Consider the following 23070-nt stretch of genomic DNA (forward strand, 5'->3'; position numbering starts at 1 on the left):
ATGCTATTGACAGCTGTCCTGTAACCACTGAATTAAAACGATTTCCACGTTTACGTGGCAGAAAGAAATCCTCAGCTTATCTGAGTGCCATTGTGGTGTGACATTGTGTTGAAGGTGTGAAAACAAATTCTTTATGTGTGTGGTTTTGGTGGTGTCCTGCTCATTTGCTGATGTACCAATCAGCAGTCTGGTGCCTGTGTTGACTGTGTCTGGGGCTATGCTGAGCTCTGAACACAGAACTGAGCAGGAGCTCCAGGCTGTCTTAGGATGCTGGGCTGTTGCAGAAAGTCTGGCATCAGGCTAAGGGACTTGGAACCATTACAGTAGTCCTGTCACTTGGGAGCACCTGGGGAATGGTGGCTGTGGTTGCTAGTAGCATTTGTCATTTAAATTTCAACTCAGGAACTTGTCAGTGCAGAGGGAGCTTCTCAGCTAACTTATTTTATTGATTGGGGCTGCGTGTCCTGGGTACCTCCCTTCTTTCCCCTCTACCAATTTTTTGTTTTAAATCCTAATTCTTGGTTTATGTTATTTTCCTTATTCTCTTTCTCTCTCTCTCTCTCTAACTTTAAAGTTGTACTTGGAAATTTTTATTTTATTGTCCTCACCATGGTCAGCCTGAGTTTTTTTTTTTTTTTTTTTTTTTTTTTTTTTTTTTTGCCACCATTTATAAAATTTATTCCCATCATAATTTTGATTTTTATTACTCTCTCTATGCAAACACAGACAACCCTATGCTGATGGTGGCCTTGCTAATTTCATAACAAGTTAAAAATTTCTGGAACCATTAAAAACTTTGTGGAATGAAGGTTTTGTGGGATGAAGTGGAAATAGGAAATTTGGGGGAAGCAGCAGAAACAAGTACCAGGGGTTTTGGCACCCTAAGAGGACTCAAGAACTTTGTTCTTTTATTTGCTTCCTTTGAAGAAAAGAGGGGGGAAGAGAGGGAACCAGGCTTAGTTTTCTTGTAAAAATGAACCTCTTTGGCAGATATATTTGACAAGTGTAAACAAGGATAAAATTCTCCAATATACTCATTTGTTTTCTCATTACTCTCTAAAGGCACACTTTCATTACGGTGGAAACTAGTATTTAAAATAATGTTTAGAAAATACTTTACATATTATTTTGTGTCCTATACCTCTCTCTGTGCGTGGACATATGCGCCATTTTTCTCCTCTCCCCCAGTGCTCTGCCGGCCTTACAAGTGAGCAACACTCCAGCCCCCTCTTAAGGCCTCTGAGTTTAAGACCTCTGAGTGTACAGAGTGAGTTCTGGGATAGCCAGGGCTATGCAGAGAAACCCTGCCTTGTAGGGGCAGGGGCAGGGATTAAAATGAAGCCAGACTGCTTGCTGGCTTTTCTTCTAGTCTTTTACTACAGTGTGAGCTTGAGAAATCTATAACTGACCCCAGCTCAAATGGAGTCTCAGGTGTTGAACATGTGCTTCAGTTCTTTTCTTAGGGTCCAAGTCTTTCAAAAATTTGGTAACATCTTGTATTTGTCTTGCTTACGGTAAGTGATTATCATGTCTGGGTTTTGTCTGTGATAAAACACCAGGACTAAAAGCAACTTCCAGAGAAAAGCTTGTTTTGGCTTAGGTTTCCAGAAGGAAGCTGGCTGACCATGTTTATATCCACACACAGACAGTAGAGACAGGGAGACGATAGAAAGATAGAAACCCTCACAGCCTGCCCGAGAGACACACTTCTAAAAGTTCCCCACAGCTCATCCCAGTGGCGGACTAGGTGTTTAACTGTGTGGGCCTATGAGAGATATGTCCCATTTAGACCACCACAGCCACTAAATTCCATATACTGTGTAGAAACAGTTACTGTATTTGGAAACAAATGAGTTAAAAATTTAGCTTTTTACATGACTTTTGTTTTCTGTTATTCTTTCTTTTTGTTCTGTTTGGTGAGATTATTAGTTTTAATATTTCAGCGGTTCCCATGGATATTCTGACTTCTGTTTTTGCCAAGTTTTTATGGTTTATGCTCACATTTGAGTTCTTTTTTAATAAAGAGTAGGAATGCCCATTTGAATTAATCTAAGACAGAACCCAACTTCCTTTATTTTAATCACTATTTACTCTTTTTCAGAGGATGTTAAACAAGTTTTTGGACAGACTACAATTCATCAACATATTCCATTTAACTGGGATTCAGAATTTGTGCAGCTACATTTTGGAAAAGAAAGGAAAAGACACCTTACATATGCGGAGTTCACTCAGTTTTTGCTGGTGGGTCTGGTTCTCTCTTTTTTTATCCTTTTAAGTTACCTGTTGTTTTTACCCTGAATTTTTTTTTTTTTACAGTTTCTGATATATTTTTATATCAAAGGTCATATTTGTGTTTTTGTTGTGCCAATATTTCTTTTTTTCATTGATTTTAGTTTATGTGTATTATGTTTTGCCTACATGTCTGCAACCACATGGGTGTTTGAGGAAACCAGAAAAGTACATTGGATTTTCTGGGATGGCTTATAGATGATTGTAACTTAGTTGCCATGTTGGTTCGGGGAATCAAACCTAAGTCCAATGGAAGAGCAGCCAGTGCTCTTAACCATTGAGCCATCTCTCCTGCTTTTGTAGTCTTATTCTTAAAATGTGGAAAAAAACAAAAACAACAATTAATACAAGTTCTTGCTTTTGCCCCAAAGCCTGATTCATCACAGGTTTGTAAGGCTGGAAGTCTAGAAATATTTCTTTTTTCGGCATGTTGAAATTGTAGAATCCCATAGACATCTCCCTGTTTGAGAGTTTGGAAATGATTCCAGCAAGGTCGCTGTGTCAAAAAGAAGGCAAAATCATAGGGCTGGAGAGGTGGATTCATGGTTAAGAGCATTCGATGTTCTTGCAAGTTCTAAGAAAGCAAAATCAGAATTGCAATTGGGATTTGTGCCTGGTTGCCCCAATACGCACCAGTATTGGTTTTTTTTTCCTGAGAAAACTAACATGTGTAGCCATCTACCTCTGTCAAATTGTTCCCTCTGAGGTCTTTTATAGATTAAGCCTCTGAGTCTCAAATTGCTGCAAGTTGAAATCATCCAGGCAGCTTTGGAAACTGTTTTCCCCTTCTGCCTTTAGACATTACCACCTGTGTGGCCATGTCACGCTACCCCTGCTGTGAGGGCACTGGCTTCCCGGGTCCTCTCCTAGGCTAGCCCATTCCTTCCATGTTTCTCTTCCCTTCTATGATGATCAGATCATTGGACCATTGATGAGATCAGCCCAACAGTACTTTAAAATGATTATACTGTTCGTATCTTATTCTATGTTAATGCTATAATGAATCCCATCTCTTCCAGACTAAGAATTAATTTTAAAAAATGAGATTATGATTATGGCTTGGTTTTCCTATTCAAGTGTCATTTAAATTTTTTTTTTTTTTAATTTTTACGTTAAAGTTTAGTCACTGGGGGCCAATATCTATTGGTATACAAATCTATATAAGGAATTCATTTCTTTTGGATTTTCATTAACTCATTTTGTTTTTTCAGCAATCACATTTCTTTTCTGAAATCATTACTTTCAAAAGCCATGTGGAAAGTTAGTTTTTCTGGATCTTCCACTTCTAAGCCTGCAGGAAAGCTGCCTGGGAAATCACCTTCAGTTCTTAGTTCTTCATTTCTTTGTTAAGTGTTGTTAGTAACCCAGCTTATCTGCTTCTCTTTCTTGCTGTAGATCTTTCCAGATGCAGGGGATGAAGACAGAACTGGGCTGGAGTGGTGGGGATGGAAACAGCCAAATCCCCTGTGGTGCTACTCCTTTACAAGCATGTTGTGGCATCCACGCTTAGGCAATGGCTGGTGTGTGTAGCCAGTTAGTGTCCAAAGGTGCTTTGTTTTTGGACTCTTTTCTCTCTCTCTGTGTGTGTGTGTGTGTGTGTGTGTGCGCGTGTGCGTGTGCGCGTGTGCGTGTGCGCGCACACGCACCCACGCACACACACATTCAGGAATACTTGTGTGTGCACATGTGTGTAGAGGCCAGGAAACACCCTGGGCTATTGTTTCCCATGCAACATCCACGGCCTTCCTTGACTGGAACTTAAAGTCGCTAGGATGGGCAGCCAGCAAGCCCAGGGATCCACCTCACGCCATCTCCCCAGCACTGAGGTTATACATGCTGCCTACCAAGACAATATACTGGGGGGGGGGGGCACCTGAAAGCCAAATAAGAAGCCTATATTGCCAACCAATGGCTGCACAGGAAACTTAACCTAATCACATAGCTCAGATCCTCATAGTTCTTTGTCTTTATGCACAAAAACCATATCCTGGGTGACACCCTTCAGTTCGCAAGAAGCAGAACTACAGATGGCAAAAAACAAGATTAGTGCATTTAGGGACTTTTCCTGGATCCTGCAGCTATCTGCCAGGTCGTTGATGGATGACGTCTTTGTTCCTGTTTAGGCAGGTGTTGGCACCCACATGCTGGGTTTTAAGATTAAAATGGTGCCTCTAACATGGCATCAGTTGTGTTAAGGTCTTGAGGCCTGTTACACAAGTATACCCCTGCTCTATTTCTTTTTTTTTACATCGTTTTTTATACATCGTTTCTAGAGAGTGAACTCAGGTGCACCATATCGACTCGGTCATCTCCCTGTTCCTTTTTTAGTCTTCTAATAATACTGTTACAGTGCACATAATTTGTCAGGCACTCACATTTGCTATTATTTTCCTTACAAAGCTTCAAAGATATCTTGAACCAGGTCTGATGGGTCATACCTGTAATCTCAGCACTCAGGAGGCTGAGACAGAAAGATTGTTTGCTGAAGGTTCAAGGCCAGACTGGGATACAGAGTAAGACCCTTTCTTACACACCCCCCCCCCCCCAACAAAAGCAAAAACCAAGGATAGGATAGTTTATCCCTGGCTTTGTATTTTCTTTGCTAAACATGCTAGTGTCTGTGAATCTCTATTTCCAGTTCTATAGGAACATAAACCTATGTCAGTAACTCAGGTGGAGAATGGAATATGAGGTGATTTTTGCTGCTATTTTCATAGGACATTGGCACAGAGTAGGTATTCCTTTAATGAGGAATAATTTCAATAATGCTATTGAGACAGATGCCTGAAATTGACTTTGTGGGACATTAGCAATAGTAAGGATGATTGCATTGCCCCTTTGAGCAAGTGTCAATTATGCTGCAGACTGTCATCGGTAAACTACTCATGGCCGCTTCTTGCCCTTCCTCAAGAGGTGTGGAGCCTGAGTCTAGGATTAAATTCAGGGATTACATGTTCTGTTTTCAGCTGCAGCTTGTAACTAATCTTGACTCTGAACCCTGATAGATAATGGGAGCATCCCACAGTGCCATGCTTCGGATGATTTGGCCTTTGGAGCCAGAATGGATGCCCTAAGTTTTTGCTGATTTAAAGTGGCTGTTAGCACCTACCCACATGGGCAAGGACTTTGCTTTAAACCCAGCTCCAGACTCAGAAGAAAGAATGGGTAGATGAATTGAGATAGGCCTTGTATCCGTGCTGGGTTTGAAGTCTACTTTGGTCACTTCTCCCTATTTCAGATGATTTGATTCCTTCCTTAGAACTCTTGTCTCCTGGCAGGTTGAGCTTCAAGGCTCTACTTCAGGCTGCTTGTTTTCTTCCATAGGATCATTAACCAGCACAGATAGCTTCTGAACTACATAAGTGATTTTGTTCACTAGTTTAATGCCAGCTTATTACAAGCCATGTGAGAGGAAGAAACCTCTACTGAGAACATGCTTCCAGAAGATCAGGCCAGTAAGGCATTTTCTTAATTAGTGATGGATATGGGAGAACCCAGCCCATTATGGGTAGTGCCATCTCAGGACTGGTGGTCCTGGCTTCTATAAGAAAGGAGGCTGAGCAAGCCAGAGGGAGCAAGCTAGTAAGCAGCATCCTCCATGGCCTCTGCACCAGCTCCTGCCTCTAGGTTCCTGCCCTGTTGGAGTTCCTGTTCCGACTTCCTTCCATGATGAACAGTGATGTATGTGGATGTGTAAGCCAAATAAACCCTTCCCTCCCCCACTTGCTTTTAGTCATGGTGTTTCGTTATAGCATTCTGAGCCTAAGAGTGCTTAAAAATCTGCTGCTTCCAGATCTGTGGTTGCCACATATCCCCGCAGAAGCCAGGGGTTCTCTTCTGCTAGGCATCTGTGGCCTTGGCTTTCTAGAGATCATTACTTAGGGCTGGCTGCAATGTCTGTTGTGGGATCCTGTTATAACACAAAAATGTCAACATAAAAGTCTACTTATGTTAAAAAAAGACATGGTTCTCTGGTGCTGTCACCAAACCAAACACGGTTTCATCCATGATAGCATCAGATTCTCAAACTTTGGTATTAGTAAGGGGTTGCAGATGCTAATAGAAAAGGACTACTTGCAGAGTTCCATGAAGTCACAATGGCTCAAACAAGTTAGTGGCCACCTGTACAAATGATTCTGTGGGTTTGAGTAGTCCAAGCCATTTCTGTTTCCCCTTTGTTCCCCAATTTGCCATTACGGTTAATGGAAGTATCAACCACAAGTCCTTAATAGCCAGAGAGTGTATCTGTATTTGCATCTGCAGCATGTGAATCTATTCATATTGATTGCAAGTTGGTCCTGAAAGAATATGTAATACATGTTGGTTTATAAATGAAATAACCCTAGTGTTTCAGAGACAAATATGGATTGCAGTAAGCTGACATTGTTTATCCCAGCTCTCCAAAAGATAGATTGTTTGGCATCCATGTCAATCGGATGGTTAGATTCCATTTTCCATACACTTTCTACAGTGGGGACAAAGGAAATCAAGGTTCGCTGTGCCGTTGTGTCCAGGGTTGGTCCACCTGACTTCCTGTTGAACAGTTTGAGCTGGCTTTTACAGTAACACCCTGCTGAGAGCAAACACTGACTAGCATCTCCCCAGCTGTTAGCCACTGAGAAGTGTAGCAGGAAATCAGAAGAGCAAGGAGACACAGACTTGTTTTCCATCCTGGTGTTGCTATATGAGCAGAGGATCAGGTGACACTGTTCTGAGGGCTCTTATTGAAAGTAAAACTCAAGGAACTAGGTACAGAATTTCACCACAAATTCTTGAAATCTGACTGCATGGCAGAGTGTGTGGATTATGGGAAAGCGTATAGGATGGAAATGCCTTCACTCTACATGTTCATTGCTCAGTTCTGTTTTTACTGCGTTTTAAAATGTGTAGATCTTGGAGATGGAGATATGGTTCAGTAGATAAAATTGTGTGTGCAAGGATGACAATCTGAATTCACATCCCAGCACACATGTAAAAAGCCATGCATAGCTGTGCATGTGCTGTAACCCCAGAGTGTGGTAGGAGGCAGATGCAGGAGGATCAACAGAGCTCACTGGCTGCCAGTGTGGATATAGGTTCAATGAGAGACTGTGGCTCAGGGGAGTAAGTAGGAATGGTAGAGCTGAATACCGACATCCTCCTCTGGCCTCCACACAAGTATTTCCACAGGCATGTGCACACACACACACTGTAATACACACATGCACATACATGTGTATACCCTTACTTTAATTTAGATTATTTTCAGATTAGCTTAGATTTAAGGAAATTTAGGGGGTACTTATATTCATTATACATTTTATTCTTTGTTTTCATCAATTTCATTTCTAGAATTTTCTATTATCACAGTTTTTAGTTTTCTTGACCCTGTTTTATTAAAATTCTCTCTATATATATCTATATACATACACATATATATGTATTTGTGTGTATGTACGTATGTATGTATGTATGTGTGTATGTATCAATGAACCAGGTTTTGGGTTGTTTTGTGTTATCTTTCAGTGGTCTTTGCTCTGTAGGTCAAGTGAATCTGCTGTTTGATTTGGAGACCTTTTTGTTGCTGTCTTACATGATAAATTGTCCTCAGATTGAAACACAAACTTGCATGTCTGAATAGAGGTGAAAAGAACTAAAAAAATTTTTTTCTATTAATTTTTTACATTCCAATCCGAGTTCCTCCTCCCTCCTTTCCTCCTGCCTCCCCTTCCCACATCTGCTCCTTGGAGAGGGTAAGGCCTCTCCTAGGAAGTCTACTAAGTCTGTCCCCATCATCTCATTGAGCAGGACCAAGGCACCTCTCCACCTCCCCCCCACACAGCCCTGTGTCTAGGCTGGGCAAGGTATCTCTCCATATAGAATGGGCTCCACTAAGTCAGTTTGTACATTAGAGCTAGATCTTGCCAGAGAAAAGAATTTTTTACATTCAGAATATGCCCACTGGAAAATTGGAGATTATTAAGGAAATGATAGACCTGGCACTATTAGAAGCTTGAATTTAGACCCAAAGCAGTGTAACCCCCATATATGTTTTTCTTCTGTACAGGTAGCAATTTTGAAGAGTTTGACTTTTTTTTCTTGCATCAATCTGAATGGGTGTGTTGAATTATTTGGAATCTGCCACAATAAAAGCCTGTTGCAGTAATCATCACCTGGCAGAGTGGAGGGAACAGAAAACATTCTCTGGTACTGCAGTAGAAGGGACAGAGGCCCTGTCCCCTCTATTCTCCACTCACCCACCCCGCTCTCACATTTAGCAAATGTTCCTTGCCTATACCATTAGAAGCATTGCTCACAGGCATGCTTTCTTCCCAGGTCCTTGGATTTTTTTGGGGTGGGGTGGGGTGGGGTGGGGGGGTGCATTGAGACAGGGTTTGTGTAGTCCTGGCTGTCCTGGAACTTGTTCTGTAGACCAGGGTGGCCTCAAACTCAGAGATCCACCTGCCTCTGTCTCCCATGTGCTGGATAGGATTAAAGGTGTGCACCACCACTGCCTGACTCTTTGGAGTTTGTTTGCTTGTGTTTTTGTTTTGTTTTGTTTTACCTCCTCTAAGGCCTTTATTTTTATTTTCTGTACTTAGTTTAAGTGTCTATTTGATCTTTGTTGCCTTGTGTATTGAGAGATAATCACATCTCTTTCTAAAATTATTTATTTTCTTCAATTTTTTTGTTAATTTTTTTTTTTTTACACTAGACTTTCTTTCAAAACAACTTGTTAAGATTGTGGCTCCCAGTCAGGTGTGGAAGCACACGTCTTGTACCCCAGCACAAAGGCATAGCTGGGGGGCGGGTATTCTAAGTTTGAGAATAGCTTAGGCTATGTAGAAAAGCCTTGTTTGAAGACCGACAGAAACACACACACAGAGCATGCACTCAGCACAAAGTTTACCTTCTGTTTCTCCTCACTTTCAGACATGTAACTTTCCCAGATTTACACTTCTACTATACTAGTACTTTCTTTTGTAGGGATCTTAACGTTTATTTTTAACCTAAACCCTTCACTCTGTTTCTCATTCTGGTCAACTGCTGCATATATTCCTGCTTGAAGTATTTTTAGTCTGTGGTGGGCTATTCTAGCTCCACCATCGTCCTAGGTGAGTATTCCTTTGAGATAGAGCCTTCTTTATTCTTTTTTGCCATCCAAGTCATCATTGTCGTCGTCATCGTGGTGTGTGTGTGTGTGTGTGTGTGTGTGTCTGTGTTTGTATTTGGGGGGGGGCGTGAGTAAAAGTCTCTTTTTCAACTGAGATGACCCCCAAGCTCCCTGAAAGCTTTTCTTAAATTCTTTTTTCTTATTAGGGTTTAAATCAGTGTCTGGTCCCTCTGTGATTCTCCCCCAAGACAGCCTAACACAGCAGCGAGGAATCTGTTTTGGTGTGACAAGGCCCCTGGTGGAAAATCTCAGCTCAGCTGCTGAGTGACTTTGCACTAGTAACTTAACCATCCCAAGCTCCAAGTGTCTCTCTGGGAAATGAAGATGACGTCTATTTCCAGAGTTATCACACACACAGCTTCAGCAAGGCACTGTGTCAGACTCAGGCCTGCAGTAAATGTTTAGTACTCTGCTGTTCTGTGACTCTCCACCATGTTCGTGTTCATCTTCCTGGGCCTGGTGGGCTGATTCAGATGACTCCTAGGAAGCGCTGTTCTTGATTAGAAAGGACTTTACAGTTGTTTAAGCCCTTCACCTCAACTGAAATCAAAGCTACCACTTACCAAGTGTCTGTCATGCATGGCCTAAGCAGCCGGCCTTGGTGTGTGCATTTTGTGGAGAAAGCCTTAAGGCCTAAACCATCAACTGGCTCACAGGAGCTCTCCCAAGTAGCATGGTGTGTTACATTCTGCTGTCATCGAGCTCCACTCCCCTCCATCAAAGGAAAATGAAATCCGTGACAGGTGTCCCTTTACCCTCAGTTAAATTGTTACTGGTGACACTTGCTGTGTGAGGCATCTCATCTCATTTCTCAGTAGTTTTCTACGTGAAAATCTAGTGTATTTGCTGTAACCTACCCTGGTATCTTCTTTCCATTGATTTTTCTTTTTAAGAGAAATACAGAGAGCCAGTGTGGCCCCTTCTCCGGATTTTTAACTGGCCAGTCATTTAACCTTTAAGTACTTAAATAAACTGTTTGCTTCTCATTTCCCTTCACTTAGGAAATGAGTGTTACTATCTATGTTCTCCATACCCCTTTTGTCCCTTCTGGCACACATAAGGGAATCATCAGTCTCATGGTGGCCCTTATATACATGTATATATAGCTGTAGAGAGAATGTCAAGGGATTTATGTCACTGTGTCTCGGGTAACAAGCCTGGTCATTTATTTCAAAGCTAGCACATTCTTAAATCTGACAATTTTATAATTGCCTGTGTGGTTTGCTCTACAGGCTTCCTCACTGTTTTTTTTTTTTTTTTTTTTTTTTTTTTTTTGTAATCTGTCAGGACTCTTAGAACCGAGAGGGAGAAGACATTTCTCCTTGTTCTTTTGCCTTGCATTCCCTGGGACTGTAGGTGAGGAGAGCCAGGCATTCTCCACACATTGCATTTTGCCTCAGTGGAAACTTGGGAATTTTCCCAGGCAAAGGCAAAAACTAGAGCATGAAGAGTAACTTAAAAGGAGGCCTGGGGGTGTGTGTGGCTCATTTGATAGAGGGCTTGCATAGCAGGCATGAAGCCCGAGGACCAATCTTTTGACATAATGGTGCATGCCCATAATCTCAGGAACCAGCAGGCAGAGGAATTGGAAGGGAAGCTAAAGGTCTTCCTTGGCTATGTAAAAGTTTGAGCCCGGCCTGGGCTTCATGAGACCCTGTCTTAAGTAAGTACATGATAATTAGGGTAACATTTAGATTCGTAAGTATCAATCAAGTGTATTTTTAGTCAAATTCCCCATGGTTCTCCGAGGCTTCCCATGATGCACTTGTTCAGGGTGTGTGTGCTTTGTGGGATGCTACTCAGGTGTGAGTTACAGCTTTGCCCCTCCTGGCAGGAAGATTACAGCTCTTTCCCTGGATGCAGTAAGGCAAGTGCTCATTTCCTATGAACTGAATCTGGTAGTACAAACCGGAGATCCTAGGACTCAGGAAGATAAAGCAAAGCAAGAGGATTGTGAAGATTCTGGACTGTGTCGTTAAGTGTCAGGAAAGCCTAGGTTACACATCAGGACCAGGCCTCAGTTGTGGGGGAGGGAGCAAGCCCTGGCTTTAATAATATAGCTTACATGAAAGCAATAGCCAAAGCTTACCTGTCTTCCTGCTGAGGCAACTTCACTGGTACAAGTTCAAGTTCTCCTTGGAGTATTGATGTCTCCAGCTTGTAGGAGCTGTTAAAACTGAACTCTCAATTTGCTCATCATCAGAGTAAAAGAGCTCTTGGGCCAGGTGGTGGTGGCACACGCTTTTAATCCCAGCATTCGGAGGCAGAGGCAAGTGAATCTCTGTGAGTTCAAGACCAGCCTGGTTTACAAGAGCTAGTTCCAGGACAGACTCCAAAGCCACAGTGAAACCCTGTCTCGAAAAACAAACAAACAAAAAGAGCTGTTGGTTTGGTGGTTTGTTTGTTGCTTGTTTGTAGGGTCCCTGCTGGCAACTCTTCAATTGAAACTATATAGAGAGTGAAGGAGGCAATATTATTCCCATCATTGATATGCTCCCACCACAAACACATCCCCCTCTTTGGTGGTATGGTCAGGGCCCCTCCCCAGCCTTTGGTATGTGTTTTTGTCTTTGCCATTCCAGACAAGCTGGTCTTCGTAGTCTGCTCTGTGAGGAGATAGCTGGCTATGGTGTGTGATACTGATTTTGGAACGACAGACTTTAGGTCCTTAAGAGTGCATTTTTATCTAGGAAAATGGCAAATATCCTAAGATACCCCTGCTGTTGCTAAGAGTAGCCTTGGCTTTTGATAACATTTGCAGTGGGTCTGAGGACTGCTCATTTACTTTTAGTTGAATACCTGCTATGGCCTGCTTTCAGTGGAACACCTGCTGTGCTCACTTTTCACCACAAGTGCTGAGCAGTTAATTCCTTCTTGAATTGGATGCTCTTGGGTAGACAGCTCCATTTTTGTTTTACAGATCCTTGTTGTTCATTTAGTCAGCTTTATAGACAAACAGCCTATCACCGATAATGACTATCATATGAGTGCCCAGTGTACCTAGCACCACAGCAGCCAAGGCTAGGGAAAAGCATAAGGAGAACGTGGCACCTCATCCATGACAGGGGTGGGGCAGCCAATGATGCCGACTCTAGTTCTGAAGTAGGGTGAAATATTATCTGACAACATGACATGAATTTTTAACGCAGAGGCACAGTTAAATTTTCCAGTCAAATCGAGGGTCCGCACGGCAGAGATGTGACTCTGGGCAGCTCTCCAAGAGTCCTGAGCACCTTGGGTGGAAGAACCTTGCATTGGAGATGAGTCTGTGTCTGCCGAGGAAAGAAAAGGTTCCATCTGTGACTTGGAAAGGTGACCTGACCTGTGCAAGGAGACTGTAGTTATCAGAGAGTGACAGTAAGGACCGTGGAGACATTTAAGCCAGGTCTGGGGAGTTACTGAATCACTGCTGTTAGGAGAGAAAAGGAAAACATGCATTTGAGTGAACTTTTAAAGGCCCAGGGAACATAATTTGACTACTGGTTCACACTTAGGAGAAAGGGAGCTTAGAGAATTGAAAATGATGGCTTCTCAGGTGACGTTATCAGGAAACCACCATGCCATGAACCTAGAAAAGGGACCATCCTTGACTACTGGGTGGGGGACATTAATAGTGGGGTTAGTGATGTGCAGTTTTATGGCCTTTACCTACAGGGTAAATTCTTACAAATTCTGGTCTGGCAGGTGGGAATGGAGGTAGATAGTAATCCTTAGCTCATAAGAAATTTTTGACGGATTGTGGCAGCTGCTTTTCTGGGAGTGAGCAGTACTTGAGGATGGGGGCTGGATGACACATCTTAAGTAAAGATCAAGTGTGGGGCTCTAAAAGGATTTGAGTCCCGGAAGAGGCTTTCATCAGGGTCATACTTCACCGAAAATGGCAGATGCCATAACTGAGAGGAAGCTTCAAATAAGATAATGGCTATCCCCTACTTATTAATCATTTTTAAAAGTCCGGTGTTTGTGTTGTTTTGAAACTACAGAAAATTAGACAGGAAAGCATAACTCACAAGTGTATTCATTATCCAGATCTGATCATTATTAATATTTTGTCAATTGTGTTTTCTCCTCTCACCCATGTATTGCAAGAAAAGGACATGGACTCCTTCATGACACCAGACTCCTGTCACTTCAAATTACAGTGACTCATAAGGACAATCAATGTTTACACAACTGTGTCACCCAAACCAAGAGATGACTTCCTTACTAATGGAACCTCATTTCATCTAAATAATTTGAGATCCTTGATAGTACTTCTTAATTTCATGCAGATTAACTTTCTGAGGTCCATTTGGAAGGTAGGCAGTGTCCCAAGGAAGGTGGTAGCATGCTTTCTAGAGCAGGGGTGCTTCTGCCGTGTAGGGAGAGGTGAGTGTCAGTGGGAAGCCATGTTTGGTTTTTGTGCCTTAACTTATCTTCTAGGCTTAGCAATGGAGAGCTATGACTCTTTCTGGAATTGGTCCTATGAGTTATTCATCCAAATGCATTGCCACAGTTTTGCCTCCTCTGAGCCACAAACTGTCCAACTTCTTTTTCCAGAATGTAGGGCTCTATGTAGCAACAGTTTTGACCCTCATAGCCTTGAGTAGAAGAGTTACCAGCAGGTACTGCGAAGATGGACGGGCACAGGGCAGACTTAACCAGCCCTGAGTACCAGTAGTCCTCTATTAGCATGTGGTCAAGATGGCCTGTCTTTGGAGAGAGGCTAATGCTCCCATGTATATTTTCCCTTTATCTACAAGCTGGGCCTGGCCAGTTCCTTGCAGCTACCAAACTTTGTTCTTGTTTTTGTTTTATTTCTATCTCAGATTCTAGAAGGAAGGAAACAGATTTGATTCCTTCAACTTTTATGTTCTTCTCCCTTTTATGGCTTCCTCCTCTCCTGTCTTCTCTTCCTTCTTTTGAAACAGGGTGTAGTACTTTGAGTGAGAATGGTCCCCATAGTCTCTTGTGTTTGAATGCTAGGCCCCCAGTTACTGGAACTTTTCAAACACCTTGTTGGAGGAATTGCTGGAGGTGGGCTCTGAGGTTTCGAAATCCCAATTTCTCTGTGTACCTGCTGCCTGGATAGATGTAAAGCTCTCAGCTACTGCTCTGCTTCCATGCCTGTCTGTTTTAGACTAACCCTCTCATGCTATAAACAAGCCCCCAATTAACTGCTTTCTTTTATAAGAGTTACCATGGTCGTGGTTTCTTTTTACAACATTAGAATAGCAACTAAGACACAGGGTCTTCCCATGTAACCCTGGTTGACATCAGAGCCATAATGTGCCATCTGGCTCATCTCTTCAAGTCTTGGTCTTGCTGCTCCTGCTTCCCAAGGCTGAGATCAAGTGCTACCATGTTTGGCTCTCATTCCAGTGGGCGGAAGGTTTAAAGTAGAGTATACGTTCCCCAATTTGTATTTACTAGTCTGAGAGATGTTCTTTCTGTCAAAGGAAGCAATAGCTTAGGGGAGCATTTAAAGAGGCAGTTAAACAGGGCCTGTTACATCGAGATGTAGGCTTATTTCTTTGTCTGATTTAAGAGTGAGCAGTCATTGCAGGAAGAAAGTAAGAGACATAACTTAACCATTTACCTTTTCTAACTGTAGGAAATACAGTTGGAGCATGCGAAGCAAGCCTTTGTGCAACGAGACAGTGCCAAGACTGGAAAAGTCACAGCCATTGACTTCCGGGACATCATGGTCACCATCCGCCCCCATGTCCTGACTCCTTTTGTTGAAGAATGTCTAGTAGCTGTAAGTTGTCAGTATCCTAATGAAACAGTTTTTCTCCCTAATTTGAGCTAAGTAAATTGGGATAGTAAAGAAAAGTTCTTATGAATTATATAGGGTTTTGTTTGTTTGTTTTTCTGTTTATAACACTGCTATTTTTTCCTGTATGATCACCCATATTACGATGGGCAAACCAACGTATGTTTTGGTTTATTTTAGTGGATGGACTAATTGATTGTCTGGATTATATGTGTACAGTTATTTCTCAGTGTCCCTGGAGGACTGCACCAGGGTTCTTTCATATACTAAATTCTGCAGACACTCAAACCATTTATGCAAAATGACATCATCTTTGGATATTACCTACATGTGTCTTCTTTGTGCTTTAAATCATGTCTAGATTGCTTGTAGCATCTAATGCAGTGTAAGTATTTTTAAGTCTTTGTTACACTGTGTTGTTCAGGGAATAATGGCAAAGAAAAACATCTGTACAGTTAAGTGCAGTTAGAATTTCTCCCCCCATATCTTTGTAAAACTCTGTAGTTGCTTGCATCCGCATATGTAGAATTCATGAATACAGAGTGTCCATCTGTATTAACTGATTAGAAAAAGGGGGACAGATAAAAATAATTTGTGATTTCATGCTAATTTTGCCCTGTTTTTTGAGGTCTGCCATACATTGATTTTTCATGTTTCTTTAAGAAGAAAGAAATATGCATGCAAGCAGACACCCATACAAGCATACACACACTTTGGCCTCTTGTCGGAGTTGTAGGTAGACCAGAAGCTCTAAAGCTCAGATTTCTCATTGGTTTTTGGTGTCTATTGGGGTTGCAATGGTGCTTGTGAGATGCATAACCCTGTCATTACATGTCATGGTTGTCCCATCCCAAAGGATATCCAGTTGATGTCCTTACCTCTTAGAACTCCAAGGTGTCCTGCAGCATGCTGGGTAATGGTTCCAAGTCTTGGCCATGGAATATCTAGATCACTGGGGAAGATCATTACAGGTGGAATGCAGGTTTCCTGTAGGCTTATGCTTTACCACTTACGGGTGACTAGGTTAGTGCTTAAATATTAAAGCTTCTAGGTGATTGTCATGGTCATTCAGATTTCGGAACCATTCCTCTGGAAACTTTCTTCCTTTCTTTTTTAATTATTTATTTTAATTATTTATTTGGCTTATGTACATTGATGTTTTGCCTGCTTGTATGTCTGTGCGAGGGTTCCAGATCCTTTGGAACTGGAGTTAAGGACAGTTGTGACCTACCATGTGGGTCCTGGGAATTGAACTCGGGACCTCTGCTCTTAACCACTGAGCCATCTCTCCAGCCTCTGGAAACTTTCTTTGCTAGAGAACCTCTGTGCTCATGGCTGTCTGGGTTTCCCACAGTGCTGACCAATGTCAAGTCTCTGTTTTGTTTCCTGCAGCTTCATTTTGAATACATAGCTTTTCCCATTCTGGTACGATGTTAATCTCACTCCTTTTCTTATATGTGCCTTTCCCCACCCCCAAACTCTCCTGTCAGCTACTTTCAATGATTACTAAGTGAAGATTTATGTGGCTGTTATTAAAGATATGCTTTCCTAAACAAATAGAAAACAAAACCAAAACAAAAAAAAATTTGCCTTGTTAGTGAAGGATAGAATTTGAAACCCCAAACTGAAGTTCCGTTCACTATAATGGACATGTGATTTGTTTCCCTGTCCCCTGTGAAACAAAATATTTCCTGAAAAATTCTGATTATCATAATTCTAATCAACTTTAAACCCATCTAAGCATGTGGCATCTCCAGACTTTACCAGAGTGCATTTGTGCTTTAGCAGTCCCACCAATATGAAGTCTCAGGAATTAAGTGACTTTATTGATGGTTTAAATGTTTTGACAAATCTTGATATTAAGGTTGCATTAGCTATTTCTCATAGTATGTCTGAACCGATATAAACCAGTTTTACATATATGAGCACATTTGTGTGTGACATAATTTTTATGTTTAAGGCCTTAAGAGTTTTCTCTTTAGATGAAATAAACCAGCTTGTAAAACATTTCTAACTGAAATTTGACCTCTGTAATGTCTACTGATTGTGTTATAGTCCTACATGTGTATTTATTTAGTTTTCCAGGGGTTGTGTATGGAAGTACAAGACTTGGTCATGATTGGTTTCAATGGCCTTTAAAAATCACTTATAACTTTTCTAATATGAAGGAAAAATAATTTTGATCATTCCTGGCTACTTCCAAAACAGCATTAAATCTATGTACTTTTGCAATCTCTTCATCATTTTGTCTTTCTCTCTCTCTCTGGCTATTGTTCTGAACTTGCGAAGGCTGCTGGAGGCACTACATCCCATCAAGTCAGTTTCTCCTATTTTAATGGGTTTAATTCGCTCCTTAACAACATGGAACTCATTAGAAAGATCTACAGCACTCTGGCTGGCAGCCGGAAAGATGTGGAGGTGACTAAGGGTGAGTGAGAGTTTGTCAGAGTTTTTTTGTTTCAAGTGCATTTGGCAATGGGGCTGAGGAAGGGCATCCTGGAGTTAACATTAGAATTTCCTACCCCATTCATACATGTTAATTAACTGGTGGTGTGTGGCCTCCATTCTGTGATCAGACAACCTAAGGCAAACAAAACAATCTTCACTAAACTTTTGATAAATTGAAGACAGCCTTCGAGAGAAGACTAGATTGTTTGTTGAATCTTTTCAATTCTGACAGGAACTTCAGCCAAATTGGCAGGCAGGTCCGTGGTCCTCAAAAATATGTGAGAGTTCCACAAACCTGTACTGACGATGGTATGTGATCTGTGAATACAAAGAAAATATCTGCATGTCAGTGGCATTGAACACATGCACACACACACACACACACACACACACACACACACGCACGCACGCACGCACGCACGCACGCACGCACGGACGGACGGACGGACGGAAAATACACTTGGGAATTCACAGTATCACTACCAGGAGCCAGTTGAAGTTTTATACAGGCTGCCTTGTTTTCCTTGCCCTATAATTTGACCATCACACACACACACACACACACACACGCACGCACGCACGCACGCACGGACGGATAGACGGAAAATACACTTGGGAATTCACAGTATCACTACCAGGAGCCAGCTGAAGTTTTATACAGGCTGCCTTGTTTTCCTTGCCCTATAATTTGACCATCCAGTGTCATTTGTTTAGAGCCTTCAGGTGGTACCAAGCTTTTACTCTGAGTGTTAGGATGGTGTTCTACGTCCTTCCACATGCATAAAAGACGTGGGGAGATGTGGAATGACTTCATGATTTCCACTCCTCCACTGCTTTGAGTGAATGCTGAACTTGGTGTTGCTCTCTCTGAATCTCTCTCTATTTCTCTCTCTCTCCATACAGAGGAGTTTGCTCTGGCAGCCCAGAAGTTTGGTCAGGTTACACCCATGGAAGTTGACATCTTGTTTCAGTTAGCAGATTTATATGAGCCAAGGGGGTAAGTTGTTTTTTTGTTTTTCTGGTTTTTTTTTTTTTTTTTTTTTTTTTTTAAGAGCTAGTTTAATAAAAGAAGGTTAGGAGCTAGGTGAAGGGAAAATACAGCTGGAGAGAAAGAAACCAAATGGTGAGGGACAATATTGAAAGATGGGAAGGGATCGAAGGAACATTCTGGAATTCTATAATGGGAGTTTAAGAAACCTGGGACTTTGTCATTGATATGTGTGCTCTCTGTCCAGACGCATGACCTTAGCAGACATTGAGCGGATTGCTCCCCTAGAAGAAGGGATGCAGCCCTTCAACTTGGCTGAGGCCCAGAGGCAGGTGAGTGAGCAGGAGTGAGTTCTCGCCTGGTGTTTTCCATGGGGCCACCAGGCTCCTTGTACTTCCGTTACCTTTCTGGCATTGGCTTCTGTCTTAATCATCTTCCAGTTTTGCTCCCCAAATGCAGGCGTTTTGAGGAGGCTGAAAAGGCAAATTGTTTAGCAAGCTCCTGGTGAACAGATACAGGGCATGTGTTTCTTAGAAAGACAGGGCAGTTTCCCCAACACTAGAAACCCCAACACTCCCAAAACAAGGAACTCTTTTCTACTTTCCATGCAGTACTGAGGGATGTGGGCATGGAGCACCGGTTCCTGTGACTGTCCCCAACAGCATCTGGCATTGCTAAATGAAAGCTGTCTTTTCCCCTCAGTGGGCCACTGTCAGAGCATTGTCTAACAACCAATGCCTTCTTTTTTTTTTTTTTTTTTTTTTTTTTTTTTTTTTTTCTGAGTATCAAAATGAGATAATTTTGTTTAGTCTGGAGTCATATAGTTCAGAGGCTTTTAGACCTATTTTCTCTGTGAAAGGATTCATAAGTTATGTGGAAACAATGTTAGGAATGCTAAATTTTATTTTATGGTTAACAGAAGCCCATGTCTTGAAGTTGTGGGAGCCAGAAACTTAAGACATGGGGACCTCCTCACTTAACCCTTGCTCAGCTCTGTAGCTGGGACCGAGAGGGCAATGCCTGCATTGCCTGTGCCTTGCCTGCACAGCACTTGTAAAATAAATCCATGAACAGACAGAGCGTCGTTTTTAGAAAAAGACCGCCTTTAAGGCAAAGCCATCTTCCAATCTTGTGAGACTTAACTGTTTTTGGCTGGAGCTCTGGGTCTGAACAGCGACGCCAGTTTGACCACAATGGGTTGACTCTGGGCTGCATTTTTAGGGCTGTCAGGCCTGGAGCCAGAACCCCAACCCCCCCTTTAGCTGCTTCCCACCCAAAGGCAGCAGCGAGTTTTGTGTGCACCATGGAAGTGGGAGGAGTGGGTGTGTGCTCAGTAAATCCCAACTAGGCACCTCTGGGAAACCAGCTGGCTGTGGTTAGAAGAGGAAGCCGATTACCCCTGGTGCCGGAGAAAGAACTGTGTAATCCCGGGCAGAGGTGGAAACAGCCTTGCTCTCTCCTCCCTTTGATTTCAGACGCGGTGTCTGAGATAATTATCTCTTCGTCTGCATGCCACCAGCTATTGTAGAAATTTGGGGATTAAGGAAAGCACAGGGGCTGTTTCAGATCTCCCTTGCTTTCCCTCTGGCAGCAGTACTGCTCTGATTTCCCTCTGTGCCCTTTGCAACATTTGGGGGTGGGGGTCTTGTAATGGGTGCTCGTTGGTACTCCCCACAAAAGGGTTAGAGGAATGTGATGAACTCTGCTACAGCAGGAAATGACTGGCTGGTGTGCAGAGGTGTTAGAGCAGTTCATAGCAACCCTACCTGACGTCTAGTGTGATTTTTACTGCATGGACCCCACTGTGCCTGACAAATTCAAACAAGGCGGGTCATCTACCTGTGGCCAGCAACTAAAGACGTCACAGTATTTGTCCTAGACAGGGAGCAATGAAGGTGGACTCTTCTTCACTCTCATCATTTTAAGAATATATTGCATTTTGTAGCATCGAAAAGTTAAATGAGAACCTGGAATTTGATTTGTCTTCTAGAGGAAGAGTTAGCAGTAATGGCAGATTCTTTCCTTTAGTGGTGTTAGCGTACTCCCATTCGTTATTTGGATGCCAGGACGTATTTAGTGTTACATGTTTTCATGCACATAAATAAAATAATGTTCCTCGTCTGAGTACATCTGTCACACTGAAGGTAGAGAACAGGGGTAGAATTGTACAGAATGCGTGGAATTTGGGGAAGATATGTTTTACCTTCTTAGACATGCATATTTCTACGTAAAGCTGTTTTCAGTTGAATGACTGAAGATTTGAAATGATCTCATTGTATTGGAACTGTGCTGCATTGACAGCAGTTAAAATTCAGTGGGTTGGTAGCTGAGGTGGATGATTGTTGTCATTGTTCCGCTGATGTTAATTATCATGCCTTCTGAAAACAAATTTTATTGAATGTATTTATTCATTCAACAAGTATTATTCAGTGCTTGACAAGTTGGTGGGACAAAGTCAATGCTTTATTTACATTGACATTCTAAAATGTTTTGGCCACAGAAATGTGAAAGATAAGCAGCAGGTCAGAATAACAACAGTAGGCAGCTGACTGGTCTAGAAGTAAGGATTTTAGGAAGATGACCCAAATGAGGAAAAATTTACAATCACCTATAATTTATCCATCTAGTTATGGCCACCGTAAACATTTTAGTGTTGCTAGGTAATAGAGATGGCAACATATTAGTATTAATTATGTGTGTGTGTGTGTAATACATATCAACAAATAATTTTAACAACAAAAGAGTTCATATTCTTAATTCATTCTTTTTTAAATACCATGAAGACTGGAGAAGTAGCAGCTCAGTTGCAAAGAGCACTTGTTGCTCTTGTAGAGAACCTAGGTTTAGTTCCCAGCGCCCACATGTTGGCTCACAGCCAGCCTTCTGTTCTGGGAGACTCTGTCCTCATGGGCACCACGTACACATGTGGTGCACATATATACACAGGCAAAACACTCAACACACACAAAGAAAATGCCACGAACCATTTCAAACATTTACTATTCCTATTTTCAGGAATATAACAAATACCTACCCACTCCCCCTACTCTTGTTTGCTTTCATCTTAAAAATTTATTAGTTTATTGTTATGTGTATGAGTGTTTTGCCTCCATTGCATCTGTGTATCACGTGTGTGTCTGGTGTCAGCCTCAGATCCCTAAGACTGGAGTTACAGAGCTGCCATTGAAACTGGGCCCTCTAGAAGAGTGGCCTGTGTTCTTAACCACTGAGTCCATCTCTCCAGCCCCTTGGGTTTTCCTTGTAAATAAGAGTTTTGTGAACATTTTTTAAAGCCGATGTCAGATTTTCTTTGAAGATACTGTTTTAAATGATGTGTTTTTGTTTTAAAAGTGATCATTATTATTATTTTTGAGAGAGTGTCTCACTATGTGGTTTGCTTGGATTTTGCTATGTAAATTAGGCTGGCCCCAAACTCACAGAGATGAGCCTTACCCTCCCAAGTTCTGGGATGAAAGGTGCGTTCCTCCATGCCCACCTGTATAGGATTTTAAACCTCTATTATTGGTCATTTTTTGTATTTCCAGAATTTTTGCTCTGTGCTGCTTTTTAAAGAGCCAAATTCTTGTTTTTTCCCTGTTTTTTTTTTCATTTGCTGTTTCTTGCCTAATTTAAAGTAAGAATTGAAGCATCAGAGATTATATTCATTTTAAATGTTTGCATGTATATTATTGAATTTCCCAAAGCTTTTGCGTAGCTTAACAATGATTTTGAGAATAACTTTTTATTAATTCTTACTAGTCTGAATATTACCATTTAAAACCAAAACAAAATTCAAATTAAAAGTCCAGCCAGTTTGATTAATCAAGAATGATGTCTCTTGGTATTTTTTTACATTGACATTTCTATGACCACTAATGGGAATTGAACATTTGAAAATTGGTTCATAATGTTATTTTTTCATGTCATGATTTTACATCCCAATGTAATTTCAGTCATGCTTAGTAGCTAAACACCTATCAGGTACTAACAAGTACTTGATAGACTTCGATCTCATTTCTCTCTCCCTCTCTCTCTTTTAAACTTGTATTAGATTTAGAATCCAGTGAGTGACATGTTAAATAACCATCCATATTTCTGTTCTGTCCGCATGTGTGAAGCAGAAAGCTTCGGGTGACACTTCTCGGCCTTTTCTTCTCCAGCTCGCTGAGTCAGCCTACAGGTTCGGCCTGGGTTCTATTGCTGGAGGTTAGTCACGATGAGTGTCAAATTGTCACCTTTGTGTTGTCCTCTGCTCTCTCCTCCTGTTTTCTACCTTGCTGCTTTCATAGACTATCTCTCAAGTCAGTTACCAACCTGTGTCTATTAGGTGGGACCAGAGCAGAGGGTACTTTCCCTACATGTGCACATGATCAGCATCCTACAAATGGGCTTAGACTTTGCTGAGATGCTGTTAATTTAAACTCTAGTGGCATCCTT

General features: G+C 41.8%; 1 protein-coding gene across 1 annotated transcript in view; it reads left to right on the forward strand.

Annotated features, from left to right (window-relative positions):
* The window catches only part of Slc25a13 (solute carrier family 25 member 13), a 176690-nt gene that overhangs the window by 85794 nt on the left and 67826 nt on the right, over positions 1 to 23070 (forward strand). The window contains exons 5-10 of the mRNA XM_051177139.1: positions 2102 to 2241; positions 15036 to 15182; positions 17487 to 17625; positions 18549 to 18642; positions 18881 to 18965; positions 22755 to 22839. Of these exons, the coding sequence (XP_051033096.1) occupies positions 2102 to 2241; positions 15036 to 15182; positions 17487 to 17625; positions 18549 to 18642; positions 18881 to 18965; positions 22755 to 22839 (690 nt within the window). The remainder of the gene's footprint in view (positions 1 to 2101; positions 2242 to 15035; positions 15183 to 17486; positions 17626 to 18548; positions 18643 to 18880; positions 18966 to 22754; positions 22840 to 23070) is intronic.

The sequence above is a fragment of the Phodopus roborovskii genome, unplaced genomic scaffold, assembly GCF_943737965.1.
Source record: "Phodopus roborovskii unplaced genomic scaffold, PHOROB, whole genome shotgun sequence".
NCBI lineage: Eukaryota > Metazoa > Chordata > Mammalia > Rodentia > Cricetidae > Phodopus > Phodopus roborovskii.